General features: G+C 41.6%; 1 protein-coding gene across 1 annotated transcript; it reads right to left on the bottom strand.

Moving 5' to 3' along the window:
- Nucleotides 1-134: 134 nt before the first annotated feature.
- On the bottom strand, nt 135-22,068 carry susd2 (sushi domain containing 2). Its single transcript, XM_070965276.1, has 14 exons — nt 21,799-22,068; nt 21,382-21,580; nt 21,040-21,188; nt 20,261-20,609; nt 19,019-19,220; nt 18,029-18,114; nt 17,658-17,926; nt 16,686-16,829; nt 15,900-16,052; nt 15,223-15,474; nt 13,616-13,894; nt 13,096-13,272; nt 4,771-4,867; nt 135-919 (listed from the first exon to the last, which is right to left on the bottom strand). The coding sequence occupies exons 1-14, from the start codon at nt 21,866-21,868 to the stop codon at nt 868-870; spliced, it is 2,478 nt and encodes an 825-aa protein (XP_070821377.1). The 5' UTR covers nt 21,869-22,068; the 3' UTR covers nt 135-867.
- Nucleotides 22,069-22,093: the final 25 nt, after the last annotated feature.

Consider the following 22,093-nt stretch of genomic DNA (forward strand, 5'->3'; position numbering starts at 1 on the left):
TGATGATCTGTCGGACGGGGCATGTGGCTGTGCCAGACGATGCATGCCTGGTGGCCTGAAGAGGAGATGATGCACACACACACACACACTCGCACTAACGTACACACAGACGACACCACCAGATAAACAGTCATTTTTAAAAATAAAAATTTATTGATTTTTAATATGTTTTTATCAATGTTTTGAATCACTTTGTGTGTTCAACAGCAGATATGTAACAGTGCCAAGAAAACCCAGAGAGCAAGTGTTGATATAGTGCAAAAAGGTGACCTTTATGTAACATTTGTGGATTTTTCGGGCTCAGTCACTCAGCAAAACCCTTCGTTTGACTGAAGGCTGGGAGCCCACACAAAGGCTCCATATGAGTTCAAAGTCTTTCAACCAAAAAATGGTCAGGTTCGCTTCACATCTGACATGAGCATGAACACATCTGGTCCTATTTTAAACTGAACAGGAGAAGGGAGTGTTGACGGTAATGATGATATCTCTGTGCAGTATTTATACAATTCTCTCTCTAGCGAAGATCGGACGTCCATTCATGCAAAACGGGAATATAAAAACAATTATGGCATTTTTCCTTTACTTCAATACCCTCAATCCTCACCCCATGCGCCTGCACAACCTGGAGGTTTTCCAAACTAAACAAGAAGAAAAAGCGGGCCAAACAACACGCTGAAAGCCTTACTAGTGCCTGAGGTTTTCCTGATAAGGTCAACAAGTCAAGAGAAGACCATCCTCCTAATGAACAACACGACTGCATGTGATTTCCAAATGCTCAGCTCTAAACATATGTGTTACCATCGGCCACATAGTTGAAGGTTTCAGTGTAGAGTGGTGTGATCCATAACCCGAAAGGACTTTGAAGGTTTAGCAAGTTTGTTCTTGAGTCACCATCTGGTCCAGTTTCTCCTTCTTCTCTCTGAAAATACAAATTCATGAACAGTCACTCAAACAACTTCAGAATGTAAGAAACACGATGTTGATTAACATGAAAAAGCAACCAACTAATAATAGTAATGAGACACTTTTTTTTTACACCACCACTTCTGTTTAGGTATGTCATTATTTCATAGATGCTTATCCTCACCTTTCCATACTTATTTAGGGGAAATAGTCATCCAGACTGCATGTCCTGCTGCTCCATGGGAGTTGAATAAGTGAAGTAATGGGGAACACTTGTTTAATCAAAACTGACCGCAGGAAAATTGTCTGGTGACCTTGCATCAGGGCAGGGATCATTTTCAACTCGGTCATAACAACACTTTATTGCTCTTATTAATAGTTTTTTATTAATGCTGCATATAAAACTTAGTTGCCCATTAGGGACACTTACAAAACAGGGACATAAATGTTGAAAGGCAAACGTACTAAGCCCTCCCACGGTACTGGAACTAGTAATGCACTAGTTGGTTTTTGACATTGCATCCATATACTATATATTACCCACCTCCCCTCATAATATGAATCATTTTCAAATGGGGCTTTTGACTCTAATAATTACCATGTGAAGTGATTACCTTAACACTGAGCTTCAGTGATTAAAAAAAGGGCAGAATTCAAATCTAATTAGAGATCACCATCAGTGAGTCAAGCAATGAGAGGTTGGCAAAAGGCTTCCCAATCTCAGCACTAATCCTTGAACTTTTACTGACTCACTGATGATATTTTTCAGATTCTGAAATGTTTTTGAGAAGTCTAATCTTATTTCTTTTCAGATACACCAGTGAGATGCGTTACTAAAATTTCCTGGCGTTTGGTGTGGAGACAGTTTACCTCACTTTGCTAAATGTGCTAAAATTTTGAACCTCTTGGCAGGTCCACACAAAGCCCCCCTCTACCTTTTTGATGTGTCATATAGCAGAAGCGGAGCAGACGTGATGGTAAACACACATACACACACACACACGCGCCTCTTATGGTGTAATGACTTTCTTACTCCTGTGGTGAGCTGCCAGCAGACCTGTTGAAACCTGCTGAGTAACCCTAGATGTGGAAAGTACCCATGCAAGTCTGAGTCTGAGACACAGAGAACTGAGGCACAGGAGGCCTTCACTATCTATCTGTTTCACACAAACACACATACACATGTGCACACAGAGTTGTGTAGTATCACTGCTACTTTCCTCCAGACACGCAACCCAGACATGATCTGAAACATAGTAAGACCCCCACTACTTCCATCCTGCTATGCTTCTGATGTTGGGAGGAATCAATGTGTCTGCACTTGTTAGCTGGGGAGTGTGTATGCGTGTGTGTGTGTGTGTGTGTGTGTGTGTGTGTGTGTGTGTGTGTGTGTGTGTGTGTGTGTGTGTGTGTGTGTGTGTGTGTGTGAGATCTGGTATTTATCACGTTGTTGGGACAAAAATCTGTTTACACAGTCACATTATGGGGACTCACCTCCCTTATGGGGACAAAATGCAGGTCCCCTTAATGTAAATCTTTAAATTTTAGGGTGCAGACTGAGGATAGGGTTACAGGTTAGGTAAGGTTAGATTAGATACAGGGTTAGGAATAGGTAAATAGTGGTTAGGGTTAGGGTAAGGCTCCAGGAAATGAATGTAAGTCTATGTAATGTCCCCACAAGTGATAAAAACACAACGCGCGTGCGTGCGTGTGTGTGTGTGTGTGTGTGTGTGTGTGTGTGTGTGTGTGTGTGTGTGTGTGTGTGTGTGTGTGTGTGTGTGTGTGTGTGTGTGTGTGTGTGCATTCATGTATAACAGTCTGACCTCTCACACTTGAGGAATGTGTAAGATTCCCCTTTGCACATTTAGGCTACTGTATGCACAGTGTGTTTCCTGGCTGTGTGTGTGCTGGGTCTCCTATATTAGCATGTCATGTGTGTGAGATCACCTCAACCACATCTGCACACTCTTCATCTCTTCTTACACCTGGCCTCCCATGATCAAGGCTTTAAGAGAGGGCAGGTGTGTTCGCTCATTGCCCTCACCACTTGAAAACAGTTTCCTCGCCGGCCTGCCCCAAGTGCTGCTGGGAGCGAGAGGTTGCTCTTGACTCCTGACATCCATCTTTTTTCTCCCTCCGCCGGAGTTACGGTGGGGGAAAGCCCAAATGAAGTCTATGAGCCCATAAAACAAGTCTTTAATTTGCTTGTATACGCCCAGGGTCTAGCGCTGCTGTTAGCTTCTAGCTTCTCGGAACTGCAGTCATGAATATGATCCCACAGGGGATATGGGTTTACTTGTTTGATCAGATCAGAAAGAAAATTTACAGTTAGGAGGATGGGATATGTTGAGTATCAAACAAACAGGTGGGATTCATTGCTTTTGTGTTTTGTGTCTTTGTTGGCACAGCAGAAAGGCTGTGACTACTGGGAGGAAATGGGAGGGGAAGAAGACCTCTAGCTATGTACCGGTTTTTGCAAAGTGCCTCCTATTTCCAACACATAATCTGTGTATTCAAAGACATGATAAAAGATATACGGCAGACAATGGCTGGAGGCCTTCCGATCAAAAACAAGTCATTATTTGTGTCGTAAGTCAGTGTTTGTCTGACCAGGGGAGACGTTTCCATTAGTGGTTTGTACTGAGACAGTGAGACAGCCAGAGGTTTTTAGTTTGATTCTACAATCTGTTTTAGTCTCACCATAAAGTTAGAGTCATTAAGATATTCAGAAAATCAAACCCTATGTTTGAGATGTATAGATTTACAGCATTTTTTTCAGCAATAGCTGTGCAGTGTGTTTGCATTCTGTATGTGCTTGTCTACAGTATATAGTAGTTTTCCCTGGTAGTGGCAGTGTTAGTGACAACATAAAACATAGTATTTATATTGCTTTCACATACACGCACATAAGGAATTCACAAGAAACAATGCATTTATGTGTAAATCAATATCATTTTATCTCAATGATACCAGCCTGCTTACTGTGACACTAACTGTATTGTATACTTCTAATGCAACATTTCCTACTGCTGCAGCAGCTTTACATTGAAAGAGTTCAACTGGCACAAACACAGGGTGACTTTTATTGTGAAACAGTAGCAGGAAATTCGATGTATGCGCTCACTGTTTCTGTTCATCAAAAATGCATTTGCAAAACAAGACAACGGTGAGTTTCAGCAAGAAGGACCAGCCACAACTAGTTGTTAGATGAAGAGCTCCAGGCAAAAGGCAACCACCTCCATTTACTGTGCCCTGCTGTTGTATGAGGCCCGTATGGAGCATGAAATCAGATTATTGTAGTGTATGATGGCAAGAGAGCGATATGTCTTCTTTATGAAAACAACAGGAGTTTGTTTGGCTGCACTCTAAACAGATACACCAGTTGCTCCTCTGTTGTATTTCTAACAAAGCAGCTGTTCAAGGACTGTTTGCTTCCCCTGGGATTCTGGGAGCTGTAGTATTAAACCGCATTTAACGTTATCATGGCAACCAAAGGTGTCGCCAGATTCACCTGGACTGAAATTTTAAGGATTAGAACTTTACACTAATCCTACAATGAGATCCTTTGAAATATACTAAACTATTATGAGCTTTCTGTGGTTATATTACCACCTCAAACTAGATCACAATCATTATACCAGCAAGCTGTTGGGAAATATCTTGGTTTGTTGGATGCCTACATCAAACACTCAACTTACAGTGTTGTCTGGGTCATAAAAACAATCTACTGTATGAATGCAACGTTTTATTTCAACTAATAGAAAGTGTAACAGGCAGCTTAAACTGCTGAAGAGGGTATAGCATTTTGTAGCACCACTAGAATAGAGGCATTGATTTTCTTGTGAAGCGAATCATGTGTGAACCCACCTGTCTTGCTTCCTGTTGTGCAGATGGACCATTACCCCCATTGTGACCAGCGCTGAGAGGGAACCAATGGCGCCAAGTACAAACCCCACGTTATCATCTGTGAAAATCATACCAACACAGAATTAATCGCTGCCATTGATGCTTCTGAACAGCCTATCATCTGTTCATATCTGGATCAATGCAAAGTTAAAAGGCAACCAGGGAAGCACTAGCTTAGAAGTAAAAACATGAGGAAAAGATCAATCAATAGTCCCAGCATCCAGTGGAGCTGCTCCCGAGGCACAAGCAGAGGACTGCGATTGAAGCTCCATGGTGAGGGTGGGTGTAACAGTTTGAGAATGTAGCGAGGTGTGGCTGAAATTCACCATGCATGTTCACTCTGTTTTATCTGGGTAAATAAAGGATTGAGGAACAAAAACCTGCTAGACCAACACAGAGATTTCTGTGAACGCGGAAGCAATGGTGACTGAGATCAGAAGAGTCATGAACTGCTGGTCACATTGAATGTGCCGCTTGGCTGAATGCGACTGTTAAACGATGTCAGCTTCAATTGTAGGCCACTGTAATGTAAACAGGTATGATTTAGCGCCCTCTATTTTAGCACAGGTGAGTTTTAATAGTGTAGGCATCTGTTGCCTTGTGAAATTAGCCTGTGGGCTGATTAGCTGGCTAAAAGTACTGAAATCAAATCCAGATCAAATCCATCAAGTGGAAAAAGGTGACACATATAGTGAACAATTACAAAGGTATAACTGCTACCAATTGATTCTGCCATTCAGGTACGGTTGTGTGATATGTTATATGTGTTATGTATGACTGTCATAGAATTTGCCAAAGTGATTGTGTCAAAATAGTGGACTGCATAGTCTGAATGCAAAATCATATCATTTCACTTGAATTGATTCAGGCAAACACTGTGCTCATATTCATTTTGTTTTGCTCTACTGTAACCAGGTAGTGCTGTATTCATTCTGAATATCGCTTAAATAAAATTATGTAAAATGAGTATTTTATCCACATCAAGCAATTCTACGTTCAGTAATCCTTAAAGTATATCAGTGCATCTGTGATTGGCCTATGAATCTATTGTACATGTATATGAATAAAAAAATGTATGAGGAGTTTCAGTGTAGTCTATATCTGTTGTCTCAGTAGACTATGTGCAGGTCAAGCACAGCCATTCAACAAAAAAGCCCATTGTGCTCTGACAGTATATCAGCAAGTTCATGATATGCTGTCAGAGCCCAATGCTGGATGGACTGATACAGCCTCCATCTGCTGGATTTTCCCAGCAGTTGCCTTCACATTGTTTGCTCTTGCTTAGGTAAGGCTGTGATCAAATTAGAATATCTGAAACGTTCCTTGGCACGTTCACTGAACCGTTTTCAAATCCATTTGACTATTCATACAGAATATTGTGCCAGGAGTTATTTTTTTAAGGCAAGCAAGTGTACAGACGTTACGAGGAAGATAATTATCAAAGAACCGTCACCCTCTAACGCATGACTACATGAACATATGTCAAGTATGGTAGATGTTTGTCAAGCAGGCACTGCAGGTGCTGGTGCTTTAAAATGTCATCAGCCTTGGAACATCAAACGCAAACACACACGCATGCAGAAACACAGTGAAATGCACACCCACGTGTACAAATATTCCCCGAAGTTTCTAAACCAATCAGTCTCGCTACACACAGCCAGGCCTTGGATGAAGGAGCACTGGTGTCAAACTGCTGCACACTGAAGCCTTCGGCATCAGTGCGACAAGCTGCCCAGAGTATAATTGTACTGGGAGCATGTGGAGGACTGGCAGTCAATCAGCGTTAACGTTCACCTTTTTCCTTTTTTCCTGCTGGCAAAAGCCCCAAAGTTATCTCATTACTCTACTGAACACCCCCCTACATTGATCAAATAGCAAAGCTCCAGGGAGCAATACTGTAGCACTTAGTTTGAACCATTACATTTCCAGTGAGTGGGGATCAACACCTGGCAGACATCATGGGGCTGGACTAAACAAGTTTAAGGTGATAGAAAATAGAAAAAGGTGCTTTCCATACATTTTGGAGATGGGAGTATATATCATCCATCTGTATCACCTCTACTTGGATGCAAATAGACTCAAAATGGTTATGTTTTACATGTAATTCCTGCAATTTGCTTCAAATGCAAACTCAAAAACTTCAGCTCATCATAGTTCAATCCATTTTCCAGTGTTTATCTCCCAAAGAAATTGCAAACCGACGATACAAATCAGACATCCAAGACTGTTTTTATAACCCTACGACGTCCACACACCCCTGAGCTCTTATCACACAAAGCGTTTCGTAAGATAGAGATGAGTTTTTTGACAGAGCTGATATCATCTTAAAATAATTCTGTTGATTTCCTTCTCCCTGGCAACAGCCTGTGTCTGTACCGAGCTACTGTCGTCATCTGGTATCTCACCCTGTCTGAATTAATGTGATGGCGGAAATATTTTTGGAATTTGAACCATGTGTCACACGGCGAACTTCAAACATCAAATGTTCCATATCCAAACTTAACTATCACCTGGTTGCATAAACACACTCAAAGAACACAAAGCCAAGCAGTAGCCTGCTAAGACATTACTCATCCCTAAACATGCTTTTTGACTCCATCCATTTGAGATCCACACCCTAACTGAGTTTATGAATATAAAGTCGACACACAGCAGCAGCAGCAGCTCTGTTAGATAAAGGTGTCCAACAGAATTAGACTCACATTCAACAGCTAATGTTTCTTATGGTCTGGGACCCTGGGGCCAGGTGTGTGTGTCTCTGTGTGTAAATGTGTGCTGCATGTGTATTTGCGCAATGGTTTTAATCATTCTAAATGCTAAATTATTGTCTTTTACTGGCTTCTGCTTTTAATTGTCCTTTAATTGTATTTTATTTTTATCTTTATATTCTCTTCTAATCTCTTTCTTTCTTTGAAATGTATGATTTTAATGTATTTTTATGCTTCTGTAAAGCACTTTGAATTGCCTAGTGTATGAATTGTGCTATACAAATAAATTTGCCTTTGCCTTTGCAAGTGTTTTAGCAAATGAAACATTTCGATAAAATAATTTATGTCTTCAACAAACAAGTCAAAAAGTACACTTTTAATTGCATTCCTACATCAAATCTATTTCTCTGATTTAATTTTCCAGTTCTATTCGTCATGTGCGTACATGAGTCTAGTCAGCTGAAGATCTTTTTAGTCTGACGTACGTCCACAGCTCTACAGATGAGCTCAAGCACCCATCACTGCTACTGATTTTAAACTAGATGTTACTTAACACCACTGAAGCATCCTGCGATTGTCGATGTTTAGGCTTGATTTTATGTCTTTTATTTTCAGCCAAAAGCTGGATCTGCTCACTTGCTAGTATGCTCACGTGGTGTTCAGGTGATATAGCTGACTCACTGTCCTGTCGTAGCTGATACAGAACCCAACGCAACTACGTCCAGTTGACCTAACAGCTCCGATTATCTACTCAAACCATTCAAATACAAACAGATACAGGGCTTTGTTTTCTCTGAAACTATGCTGGCAAGATAAGTATATCAGAAGTAATTTTAGCATTTGTCCTTCACTCATTCCTTCATTTAACACTATCATAAACTCTTAAAGGCGTAGCTTCATGTGCAGCAAAAACGGCATTCTCTTCCTTATTTGTACTGCAAAGCAAATAAATACTAGAGAACAACAGATCCCATCAGATTGACAATGGTCTTATTTGTATTTAAGACTGTAATCTTAAAAATACAGCCAGAATAAAATGTTTAGAGTCCCAAAATTACCAAGAGAAGCTCATCCATGCTTACATTTCCAGTAGGGGTGACTGCTGTAATGGTGTCTTAACTGGTCTTCCCCAAACGACCGTTAAAGCGCTGCAGCTCATTCAGAAAGCAGCTGCTAGAGTTTTATCTATTTCTATGTATTTTAGTTTTCTATTCGTTGTTCCAAAGGAGAAACACACAGTCGAGGCTACTTCCACTATGTTTATATTGTAATCTATGTACTTTGTATTTCTTTCTATTTATCTTTTAATTTCCTTTTTAATTGCCATTTTGTACTCCCTTTACTGATATTAATGATGTTCTTTTGCTTCTATGTAGAGCACACTCACACACCATTAAAATTGCTATGCTAATCAAAAATGCAGCGTTGATGCCAGTACGGGATGCAATCTTCTAAGCAACAGACTTGTCATTCAGATTTAGACCTCACCACCGCACAGAATGGTGCATCAGATGTGTAGACTATCTGTGCATAAGCACCAACTCAAAGAAAGCCTTCCTTCATGTGCCTCTTCAGCTTAGTGACCCACTCCAAACTGTGGATCACGACACACTATTAGATTGGAACTGTGGGTGGGCAGAAGTTGTGTAGCTTTTCAGGTAAATCTCACTTAAGTTTGAGATGGACTGCTAATTAAAGCACGACGGAGACCTTTGTACATTGACAGAAACAGCCGAGAGAGAAGACGGTGGAGTGGGAGCAACGTGAGATAAGTCTCAAGCAGCCCTTGGTTGGCATTTCAACAACTCCTGCTTCTACGCAACCTGCATTTACCAACCACTTCTGTCTCTCTTTCAGCACTCGAGTGCTCTATCTAAGGGAATCTGAGAAGAGAACCATGGGCAGAAATTTGAGTGAGGCTTTGTCTTCCAACCCACGTCACTTCTTCCTGTGAAAACCACTCTATCCCTCTCTAGCAGCTGTCACCTTTCCTTTAATCACTTTCTTCTCCTCTGCGCACGGCACTCTATTAATATTATAATGCCATCAAGATGGATTATTGGTAAGCATCTGATACTCAACCAGGGCTATTGTTTTTCAGAAGACCGTGACAAGGCGCAGCCGTGCAAGTAAACTCTACAACCTCATACTTCTCAAGTCTCCCATGGTCCCGCTTGTGCTCAGATCAAACACACACCAAGGACTTTCTCACCAAACCCCACCCTCACCTCTTCAACACTGCTGTCATTTCCAGCCGAAGATATTAACATTGATCATCATGATGCCCCACACCCCTGTCTAAAGTCTAAAGCAGTTAAAAAGCACATTGACAAGTATGACAGCAGGTTATAATCCATCTCAAATGGGTGGGGCTTTTCGTAATGGGAGACATTCAAACAGAGATCCACTTTTGATGGAAGGGACTTAGTGTCACCTCTGCTGACAGGTGCCATTTCAACAGCAGCTCACTGCAGTGACTCAGAGAAGAAGCCAAACCGGATGCAGAGGCATTTGTTGTGCAGTGGCACACCGTTTCCATCTTAACCACAACTGCAATTCTCTGGCTGTCCAGCCTACACATCATGCTGCAGTGATTCATAGAAGGGGAGGAGGAGAGATCCGTCAGGGCGTCTCCTGCTCGGTCTGTATTTAGTGTTGTTTACATGGCTAGAGGTCACATTTGAATGGCGTAGGTAACAGCTCATGCAACACCTGCCACTGAGCACCTCGGGTCATGTTGACAGTTGTTAGCTCTGATTTGTGTAATGAGAGTGTTGGAGCAAGTGTGATCATTGTCAGACAGCTAAAAAGGCCCAGCTTTACGTGTTTGTGTGTGTGTGTGTGTGTGTGTGTGTGTGTGTGTGTGTGTGTGTGTGCGCTCTGTCTCACACTGTATTGTGTTTATCTGTAAATGCATGTGAATGCGTGTGTATGTGTCAGTGAGACAATATTTATTTGCAGACACTTCCAGAATCAGAATCAGGTTTCTTGCCAAGTAGGTTTTTTCATATACACGGGATTTGCCTCAGTAATTTGGTGCATAACAATAAACATAGTGAGAAAAAAGAGATAAAAAGAAAGTGCAGATGAAGTCAAGAAGGGTAGACACCGACAATAAAAAATATAAAAAATACTGTAAAAATATGTAGAATATATCACTATTTTAAGATGAAAGAGTTGTACAGTGCAGGAATGTCCAAAACATTGACCAAGGAAGGCACGAAAGCTCACAACAATGACGTATAAAGAATATGTGCAAAGTGCAGAGACAATAATAAGATGTGTGTTAATGTAACGCACTGAGTCAGACATGGACTGTGCATTAATGGAACATGCAGTGTCTCAGACAAAAGTCTGGGTCAGGGGGGTCCCGGGTCTTGCTGATGAGGCCAGCTGCAGCCAGGAAGAAACTGTTCTTGTGACACATCACATCACTTGCACACTCACTATGATAGATATTTTCTAAACTTTCTGTCTGAGTAGTTGTTGCAGCAATGCCACACAGTCGATTTACAATCAGCAGGCGTGGTTTTTTGTTCAAGATTAGAGGTGCATGGTAGTATAACACATAAAGCTTAATAAAAAACACCTCTAAACAGCGCTGCACTGGATAACCCAGTTATGAAACTAATATGTTTGCTTAATGAATGAGTCACAGTGTCAACTGCGTCCAGCTGTAACCCAGTCGCTTGTTACATGGGTCTCCAAATCTCACATATGAAGTCTATTCATCCCCGATTACCATCAAGAGGAAGTCTCTGTTCACAGCTCTAACAAGGAAAGGATGTAGGACTGGGGTGAAGCCAGGAAGGGATGAAAGTGGAGGTGGATCACAAGTCAAGAGGCTTTGTTTCTCTGCTTCCTCTCACTTCACTCAGCCGATAGGTTGATGAAACCAAAACTTTTGAAATTTGTGAAACCTTCGCTCTTATGTTTCCCCAAATAAGAGATCAAAAGTCTGATTTTAAGCAACCATGCTGTCACTGCTGTATGGATGAATAATTACAATTTTTCAAGGTTTTCTAAAACTGGCCCGCTCCACACTCCTGAACACACCACACTAGGAATTTAGTGGGAAATACTGCCACCTGATGGCCACAGCCGCAGAGGTCATGGTTGGGGTGATAAATGAAACCATTAGAGGGATCCAGGTGCTTCCAATTTACAAACAGAAAGCCAAGACAATCCAGGATCAGAAGTTTATAGCCTTGTAGCTAATGGTCTCCATGGGTAACAGAGAGCCAAGTCTATTGAATCGTTGCTTTCAAAGAGACTGGATGAGAAGAGGAGGATTCCCCAAGTCCCTCTCTGTTTTCACTGGACAATGATGCCAATCATACAGAATATAAAACATGTGAGGAGTTCGTAATAAGTTTATTATGTAGTGCCTTTCTAGAGCAATCACCGCAAATGGTTTCACAGGTGAATTAAACAAAACAAAAAAATGTTCACACACTGTGAAAGAAACAGCAAATGAAACATGAAACACGGTTTTTCAAGTTTTAAACCAATTTAAATGATCATTCTTGCAAAATATATTAGGTATATTGCACTATACTTTAGGTGTTTTCAGACTGCAGGCAAATTAGATTGTTTCTAAAATTCGATCTTTAAGACAGACTGTCCACAGTTATTTGCAAGTGATCAGATAAGATTTGTGTGTCCAGACACCTTCTCTGCATGGGCTGCAATGGCCAAAATGTACGGGTCAATAACTTTATACACTGGTGATGTGGTTTTCAATGCAGAAGCATGACAAATTTCAGCTATGCCTGGACAGAAGCCACCCCCATCCCCACGAAGTGCCAGCAGTGGACTGATGTCCTCTGTGTTGTTCTGAGTACTGCTCTGCTCGTAGCAGCGTGGATTCTGCTCAGCCGCTCTGATGCCCTTTCATCACTCTGGATTTGACGTCATGGTCACGTTGTGAGTGACGCAAAAGACACTGTGAAATCCAATTTGAGCAGCAAGAGCATCCGGCCTGAGACACAGCTGCGAATGGAATCACATTTCAAACCACCTCCAAATGTGGCTTGGATCCATATTACAAAAATCACATTTTGTGGGGGGTTTTTTTGCTGTCCAGAGTTGTAAAAAACAACTTTAGGCTGACTTTGACTCCTACCATCTATGCAGCCAATGGTTTTCTATGCAGTATAGTATGAAACTCAACTTGCAGACATTTAACATGTCAGAGAAAAATGATGGTAATTATTATTTTTCATTGTAATGCAGTAATGCTGTTGCCAGATGAGACTGTGTCAAAATCTTTCCCTGTTTGTGTTTAAGAACATGTATTTAGACGTCTATTATTACTGTTAATAGGTACTTAATAGGTTCTCTGGGTTTGATTTCTGAAAACACAGCTAAATGTAACGCAATCCTGTAGCCAACTCTCAAAACTCTGATGTCAAAGAATCACTCAATGGAGAGTTTTCCAGGCACTGTTTGCAGTGCAGGCAACGTTTATAGTAGACTTTATAGGTATGAGTTCATAATATTGGTGGTTCTTCCACACACATTACAGTTGAATTTATTTTAACAGCCAGCTGTGGTTTTGTTTCATATGAGAACCAACCTGTTATGCAGTAGGGTTGCTCTCCTGTCCAGGTCCCATCCTTCAGACAAGTGCGCTCTGTAGAGCCGTACAGTACGTAGCCTTGACTGCAGGTGAAGCTCAGAGTGTTCCCCTCCAAGTAATGTGTCCCATTCTTCTTGCCATTCCTGGGTGTGGGAAGCCAGCCGCAGGACACCACTGAAGGAGCAATAACACATTCAAAAATCAATCAACTTGTGACAATCAGATGTTTTTGATAGATATGCAGATGAAAGTAAGTAACTTTCAAAACTAATGTTTTCCCCTCATTCATCTTTATAATGGCATTATATTACTATGGAGTGTGGATGAATTCCTAATCAAACATCCATAAACTCCCACAGGTCCTGTACGTCGCATTTTCAGAAATGCCATTATTCAAAGATAAAAAAAAGCAATAATAAACATGTTTGGTACGGTTACCCTTTGGCATTAATACGAACAAAATCAGCACAAATAGAAGAAATGAATGGACAGAGATCCATCTTGTTCGACATGGTACCTGGCTCCAGAGCTGCCGTTTGGGCCCGATGATTCTGGTAGGCCCTGAGTGTAGCGTTTCCCATTGTGAGGCTCCGAGTGGTCAGCGTATCATATTCACAGAACTTCGCCCCTTCTCCAAAGCACACCCTCAACATGTCTGCCACCAGAGGGTCATCAGGTCCCTCAGGTAGAGAAAAGGCAGGAATGAACACAGGATCGCGGCTTGGTGGGAAATAGTAGTTGTCCAAAAGGTACTCTGAGTCATATGTGAAAAGGGAGGACTTCTTTGAAATGTTCCCTGTGGATGAAAAGACAAAACACCAGTTCAGACGTGCTACCATGTTGGATTGTTGTGTACACAAACAAATTACAGGTTTGGGAATGATCCTGTACCACCTGAAATCAATGTCAGTGGTGGCATTTGTGATGTCAGAAGTATTCATACTTACACGAGAGAACATCATAAACTGCATTACAGCTTTTTACTTTACAAACACAAGTGGCATCTGAGGAGTTCTACACAATATAGTGCAAGAAAAGCACATGTAGGAAAACTTAAAAAACAAGTATAAGAATGGATATATAGAGAGAGTGACTAATATAAGTTTGTCAAGGCAACTGGCATGGATAACCATATTTATGGGGATTATTGCCACAGCAGCATATTGACCAGTCAGGTTGCTTGGCTCAAGCTTCTGACGTGGAGAATATGAGGCATGCTATAACCCTGAGAGGTCAGTGCAGGACACACACGGCGTGCTGTCCTGGCTTTCTTTAGGCCCAAACCTTGATGCATACAAAAAATCACTCGATATACACCATTAAGTCTATTAGCTCCCACGAGCTTAAACTGGGTGTTTGCTGCACTTACACTGAAGCGAATGATTTCAGTGAAAAGGTCAACTGCATGAAAAGTCAGCTACTCGCAGGTTTTGAGGGATATGTACTGTAATTACAGCTGAGACATTATTATCATGTATGTATGTGGTCTGGCCCCAACTGTGCTCCAGAGATGTGGTTTCCCCCTGATATCTCTCTGTAATCTATCAAAGCTGTGCTTACTCTAAAACATGTGCCACATTTTCTTTGGCAGGTTTTTGCCAAACGTGGCTTAAATATGGTCATTTACAACCCGGATTCCAAAAGAGTTGGGAAATAGAAACAGAATGTAATCATTTGCAAATGAACTGTGTTTACTGACAACAGTTTTATGAAGTGTTCCTGAGCTCGTGTATTAATCTCCTTTATACAATCATGTGTTCACAAAGTGTTGAACCTCGCTCAATCCTTGCTTGTGAACAGCTGAGCCTTTCCAGGATGCCCCTTTCATACCCAATCATGATACTATCACCTGTTATGAACCTGTTTACCTGTGGAATGTTCCAAACAGGTGTTTTTGGAGCATTCCACTACTTTCCCAGTCTTATGTTGCTCCTGTCCAAACTTGTTCGAAATGTGCCGCTGCATCAAATTCAGAGTAAGCAGATATTTACAAAAAACAATGAAACTGATGAGATAAAACGTTAATTGTATTGTCTTTGCTCTGTTATAGTAGAGTATGTGTCAAAGAGGATTAGCAAATGATCATATTCTGTTTCATTTATGCTTTTTTCCTTCCACACTCACAGCCTGCTCCAAAGGTGAAGATTTGCTCCGACGTGGCATCGGCTGAGGAGATGACCTCGCCTGCTTGGGTCACCAGGTCATCTGATGGGTTGGAGTTCATGAGGCCGAGGAGACCCTGAGTGTGGTTGGTGAACTCTGTTGGAAGCAGGACGGTCGCTGCCATGGTTCCTTCACGTACATGAACCTCCACACCAGCACCAGAGAGGAAGATTACCGTCACGTCCTGAGGACTGGGGGCAAACACAAACACTCCTGGAAAAGAGAGATCACATTTGTATTAATACAAATTAAAGATGGTAAAAATCTTACAAATGCCCACATGTGATATACGCTAAAATCTTACAACTTTTACAATACACAATGCTACAAGACAAAAACAGGGTAGTTACAGTAGATGTAGTCAATGTAGTTTAGGCTGCACTAGGTGACGTTAAGATTAAATTACATAAACTAAATTTGTAAAAGAAGACAGAGCATGCTATCCTCCTTAAACAACATAATATGAATGAAATTATGCCTGGTATCACTTTAGCTTTACCAGACATTGAAAAGACAGAGAGAGGGTGCAACTGATGTCAGATTACAAAATTTCATGGCCTGAAGATCTTTAAATTGTCAAAACAGTCATCTCTTAAGCATGTCTAGTAAGCAGCTGCTCAGTGTCGAAATCATCTCACCGTGTAGGTCCATCCATCTCTGCTCACTGAAAGGAAGGACCTTTTGGTTCCTCAGCACCTGAAGCTGGCCCTCTGAGAGACGTACCTCGACGACATCAGAGGCCTTCTCCTTCATAGCCACTGATGACAGCCACGTGGCTCTGGCCAAGGTGCCTTGGTGGTTAGTATACATATCACATTGTTATAGATGCACTATGCATTCAGCATGCTGAAGTCAAGAATGGTTTTATCACTGCTTAAGACTCTGCAATATCAAACAATCCAGATGTTTGACTTCACTAATATAATGAGGAGAGAATTTATGACATCTGGCCATCAACAGTCTCTTGGCCCATGGCCCCTTGGCTCTTGTGAAATTCTTAACAATGGAGCTAACATCCGTTCTTCTGCACCACATGTGACCCCCCTGAGATGCTGAGTGAAAACAAGAGGGATAAGCTGTCATCTTACACTGCCAACAGTTTTCACTCACACAGGGATCTGACATCACTTGCTCTCAGAACTGTGTAAAAGACAAGCAAGAGCCTTACACACTCCTTCATGAGGGGTGTAAACAAATGAAGACAAACAAAACTCAGCACGAAATATCACTGTCAATAATACTGAGCAGACTCTGGAGGCAGGCAATCTATCGTCAATCCTCAGCTGACCCAGAAAATAGGTCCCTCTGAAGAAAACCCTGGTTTCATCCAAACAAAGCTTTAAGCTGAAAGGGAGAGACACAGTAGGAGCATGGGGACGAAAGAGGGGACACAGACAGGGCTTTCACGTCAAATGTGGACTCACCGTTCTTAAGTTTCACCTGTTCTGTTCTGGCCTGAACACTCAGCTCTCTGTCTGGCGAAGACACAAGGTAAAACTCTCCTTTGCCATTGAAGGTGTAGCTGAGGCCGTCGAACGTTACGAAATGCGGATCGCCGAGGACAACACCTATGAGGCGTCAAGAAACGAAGCACTGCTGAGTTTATATCAGATGCACATTTTGGCACAAACACACTTATTTCAAACAGTCAGCAGCCAAGCTCTGATTCATTTAAAACATTGGTTTTCTAATATCAGTATATGGCTTATGTGTTTACAGCATGGTAGCCAATTGCACGATAAAATATATTTCCACATCTTAACGCTCAGCTGCAGTCTGTAATTCATTTACTTGTCCTGCAAACTGATCTGCTTATTACTTGCTACTCTGATGTCCATTTGCAGTAGTAGAGTTTGTGTGTGCAGCCGTGCAGTCGCAGTTAAACACAGATTCAATATGCCCGCAGAAACACACACTGTTGCCATTTCTTGCAGTTTTACCCCAAATTCACCGACACAAACCAGTATCAAGACTTTCTATTCACTTCAAATACTGATTCAAATATGTACTGTATGTTTGATATTCAGAAATATACTGTATGATATCCTTATCTTGTCCAGAATTATTAAAACATATATTATCACCTCAGTAATCATAAAGTCCAAAAATGCAGCTCAACATGATATTAATTTGAATCAGAAAATCCATCTGACTGTGAGATAAATTCCCACAAATTTTCATTTGTTTCATCTTTAGATGTTCACTGAAATACTAAACTAGAAACCTTCAGGATCAAAGCAGCAGAGCAACTAATGAACCAGCAATGTGTCATCAGATTGAAATGACCTGGTTAAATAGGGTCATCATCATCATCACTGTATCTTCTAAGCATGTTGTGACAGTCCCATATGTTGAAAGCAGTCTATAAATACACTTGATCTTATGAACAGTCTCACCAGCTCTTGGGGGCTCATAGTTCTGACATCTGCTAGAGGGTCGACGGTTGAAGTAGATGTGGCAGCGGTCAGACCACAGGCAGCAGTAGTAGAAACTCATGACATCGTAAAGCCAGTGGGAGTACCCCGGCACCCGTGGTGGCTCCCGGTACGGAGGTGCACCCCAGTCGTGAGCCCTGTCTGGTGTGCTCCCACCGACTGAGTCTCCTGTCAGCATCAGAGCGCCTGTGCTGTCATAGCAGCACTGCTGCCCTGAACCATGTGTAGGACTTGAATTATGAGAAGGAAATCATGTCAGAAAGGCAATAAATGCTTCTATTTCCACTTTTACAAGGTAAAAAAAACTTGAACTATCCTCTTGTCTCTCCTACCTGGCCTGAATTGCTCTGACACAATGGATGCTACCTGGATGATAAGTGCAGACACTGCCCCTCTCAATGTCACAACTATAGTCAGCCTGAAATAACAGTGAATAAAAGTCAGTCTCAACAAAATAATAAAAGTGATTTGGGAACAAGTACATCAACACTCCTGAATCAATCCCGTTGATTTTAACAGATCCCAAATGAAGTCAGTGCCCGTAACACTGATCACATACTATGGTTTAACACAAAGCATGTTCCCTTCATGAGGGTCTTTGTTTCCTGAGAGGACGTGGATGAATTCCAATCATTTGTACTTTGCAACTGAATCACTGCAGTGCTTTTGTTTACGTCCAGCTGTCATCCATGAGAATCGTTTTAGTACAATTCTGTGTCATTTTAGGACTTACTTGCTACATTTACCATACAAGTGTGACCTTGAAAACATGATTCTCCCTCTCTCTGATCCATCTGTTATTATCTTCAAATGACTGTGAGGAGCGCATGGGTATTCTTCTCGCACATTTCAAAGTCCTTGTTTGTTATGCAAGTACTGCTTTGGAGAGAGGGGTTTTAAAAGTTACTGGACATGAATATTAAATACAATTTATAAGAGGAACTGTGCATAAACTTCATGATACAAGTTTTGATCTTACATTGAATGTTTGACTTAAAGAAACAGTCTAGAGACAAATAATTCATATGCCTTGACCATCTTTATATTGCTTCCATACTGTGTTGTGTAACAGTGAAGGTCACTCTCACACCCAGATTTTTCTCTACCATCATCAGAACATTAACTGAATTGCTAGAGCACACTGCTGTTAATCGCCTCCTGAAACAGCCTTAGTTTAACCAGAGTTTAAAATCTAACTTTAAACATTCAAATATTAACCAACCACTTCTTTAGACAGTGCTACAACTTCTTTAAGAAAACGAAACATCCAAGGCAATAAAGCCAGTGAAACTACGTTTCTAAAGAGTACCAGATGCACTCACGTGAAACCTGCCTGTGTCTGCTCGGGCCTGCGCCAGAGTGCAAGGACAGTCTATGAGCTCATCCAGGAAGTTGGGCAGCTTCTTCTCCAAGACATCCCACTGCAGACACTTGCTCTTGGCCCAGGCTGCGGAGTCATCTCTGAAAGCCTGCTCCAGGTGCCAGGCTAAGACATGACCTCCACTCCAGAGCCCCTGGACATCCCTGCATAGCATAAACAATTATTATTGATTAATTGTCCATAGTAAAACATGTCCCCATCTTGAGATAGCATGTTTGGCCAGACCACCATTTTCAATGTAAAACAGAGAAAGGCAGAACATCCTCATATTTGAGAATATCTGGCATTTTTCCATCCATCCATTTTCTATATCGCCTATCCCTTTCGGGGTTGCAGGGGGGCTGGAGCCTATCCCAGCTGTCCACGGGTGAGAGGCGGGGTACACCCTGGACTGGTCACCAGTCGATCGCAGGGCAACACACAAAACAAACAACCATTCACACTCACACCTAGGGGCAATTTTAGAGTCACCAATTAACCTAATGAGCATGTTTTTGGTCAGTGAGAGGAAGCCGGAGTACCCGGAGAGAACCCACGCATGCACGGGAAGAACATGCAAACTTCGCACAGAAAGGCCCGACCCGGGGATCGAGCCGGCAACCTTCTTGCTGTGAGGCATGCGCACTACCTGCTGCGCCACCGTGCTGTTCTATCTGGCATTTTTGCTTGTGATTAATCAAATAACAAAAAATGCGTAGGTTCATTTTCTGTCCCTGATGAATGGTGGTGAATGGTTTCAGGTGCCTGCGATCTGACCAATACCACCAGTACTGAACTCTGGAATCAATGGGACAACTATACATATATCCCGCTCTCATTAAACTATTTTTATGTTGATTATCACTGCCATAAGACAGGGCAAGGCACGGTGGGCTTTAGCTTTTACAGCCAGGGACATGTGAGAATGTGCTGAGTAAATCCAGATCACCGCATCATACGAGTAAACAACACTGACTTTCTGATACTTGCTAAATATACACTAAATATACTTTAAAAGCATTTGCAAACACTGTGTCTGTCATTTTTTTTTACCCATTGTGCCAGTTTACCACACCTGTAAAATTAGAATGAGAGTTTTTCCAAACAATCAGCCAAACAAGGGCAAAAAAAGTGTCTCATTTTCTTTCTGTCTTTACTTTTATTAAGACATATTTCTAGGAAGCTTGATATGCACTGTGGCTACCTTGCTCCATCTGGCTTAGAACTAGCAGTGATCCGGATATTCCCCAACTCCCAGTCAGAGTAGTCCTGTGAGGGCACGGGGATGAAGCTGAAGGCACCAGTGTTGGATATATTCCTGCTGAGAGAGTAGAGATAGCGCAGCTCGGCCTGCAGAGACCCATTCGCCACCTCTGCGCTGCTGCTGAACTCTCTGTAACCCCACAGCTCTACATTGACCTTCTCTGCCCCAATCAAAGAGCTGTTCCACGTCATCTTAAGCCGTCCTGCCATGTTCGGCGTGCCGTAGTACTGCCACTGTGTTGCATTCACCAGGGTGACTTCGAAGGCTGGATCCACTTTACTGGGGTGGACTAACATGGTGAAAAACACAAAATATTAAAGGGACATACAGGTAACCAGTTTTGAGAGAATAACTGAAATAGAAAGGCCACTTTGCTCAATGACAACATATGAAACATTTACATAGTCATACAGGGAAAAAATATGATATTTTTTGAAGAATAAAGTGCATTTTGTGCTATTTTGTCACCTTCAAGTATACTTAAGTGTACTCAAGTAGTCATTGAGCACCACTTGGCATTCAAAACACACAAAACACAAACTGTATGCGTTGTAAATATACTTAAATATACTTACAATTAAGTATGCTAATATTATATAATAAAGGACTTGAAAATAAGTATAGTTTCATACACTGTATTAATATTAAAAGTATTTGTAATTTAGTACACTTCTTATAAGCACTTTGAAAAGCCTTGTTTTCATATTTTAGCAACATACCTGACAAGTACTCTCCTGATCTGTCAAAAGTTTTCCCATTTGTTGAGACAGCAAACGGTATCCAGCCTGTCTCATACAATAAAGGAGAGATGCAGTAAGCATGGCCTTCAGCATCAATGAACCCTTCTCGCTCAATCTCTCCTTTGAACCTGCAACAGAAACAGACAAACTTTGGAATACATGTGCTTTTGTTTGGGGCAGCGTACAAGCAAGATCTACTGCAAAACATACGTACTTAGAAAAACACAGCATGTGAGAATGCTGAAATGTTAACCGATCAGTGCATGCAAGACCTACATAATGATGCCTCAAAGGTCAGTGTGTGTGCTCGGGGTCACAAACCTGCAGAGAAGGCTCCCACCAGGATGAAGGACCAAACTGGAGATCCTCAGAGCTCGTCCACCCAGCATGGAGCTGGAGTGAGGCACCACCTGGAAACAGGACTGGTTGTAGTCTGCACAGCAGTTCAGCAAAGACACACAGGTCGTTCGGCAGGAGCATTCCTCCAATATGTGTCCACACTGTCCCCTGCATGTTTGACCTTAGAAAAACAACATCACAAACATTTGCACTGAATTCTGTTACAGCTAATGCATAACAAGCTGCTTCATTTGATTTGTTGCATTTAGTTATTGTAAACGAGGCAAGCAGCATATAAGAATTGAAATGGACTTTCCAATGGGACTCTAAATGGAAATATGACTGAACAGTAGCTCATGTTAATCTTAAATCACAGAAATAGCTTTCAGAGTGACTTACCAGCTGTTTTAGATAAGGAAACAAGAAAAATTCCACATAAAAATATGGCCCCTCTCAGCGTTGCTGTCATGTTTATCTTGGAGACATAATAAGAGTGCGTGAACTCGCAGGCCTGCCTCTCTGTGTTTGGCTGAAGTCTGGCATTGAGCTGTGCAGCGGATCAAAGGTCATTCAAATAACAAACAAACTTAACGACCACTTTCCCATGACAGCTACAAGTTATGAATTAACACATGTAAATTTAACGTCAGCCATTCAAAAAGTTTTTCTTCAGACAAAACGCACACTATTATGT

Source organism: Chaetodon trifascialis, chromosome 6, assembly GCF_039877785.1.
Source record: "Chaetodon trifascialis isolate fChaTrf1 chromosome 6, fChaTrf1.hap1, whole genome shotgun sequence".
In the NCBI taxonomy this organism is placed as follows: domain Eukaryota; kingdom Metazoa; phylum Chordata; class Actinopteri; order Chaetodontiformes; family Chaetodontidae; genus Chaetodon; species Chaetodon trifascialis.

Excerpts from the sequence above, each read along its gene's own strand:
- susd2 (XM_070965276.1), bottom strand. The coding sequence starts at position 21,868 with ATGACAGCAACGCTGAGAGGGGCCATATTTTTATGTGGAATTTTTCTT. Across the intron at positions 17,927-18,028 it reads GTCAGAGCAATTCAGGCCAG|TCCTACACATGGTTCAGGGC; the intron begins GTAGGAGAGACA and ends TCATAATTCAAG. Across the intron at positions 920-4,770 it reads CACAACAGGAAGCAAGACAG|AGAGAAGAAGGAGAAACTGG; the intron begins GTGGGTTCACAC and ends TTGTATTTTCAG.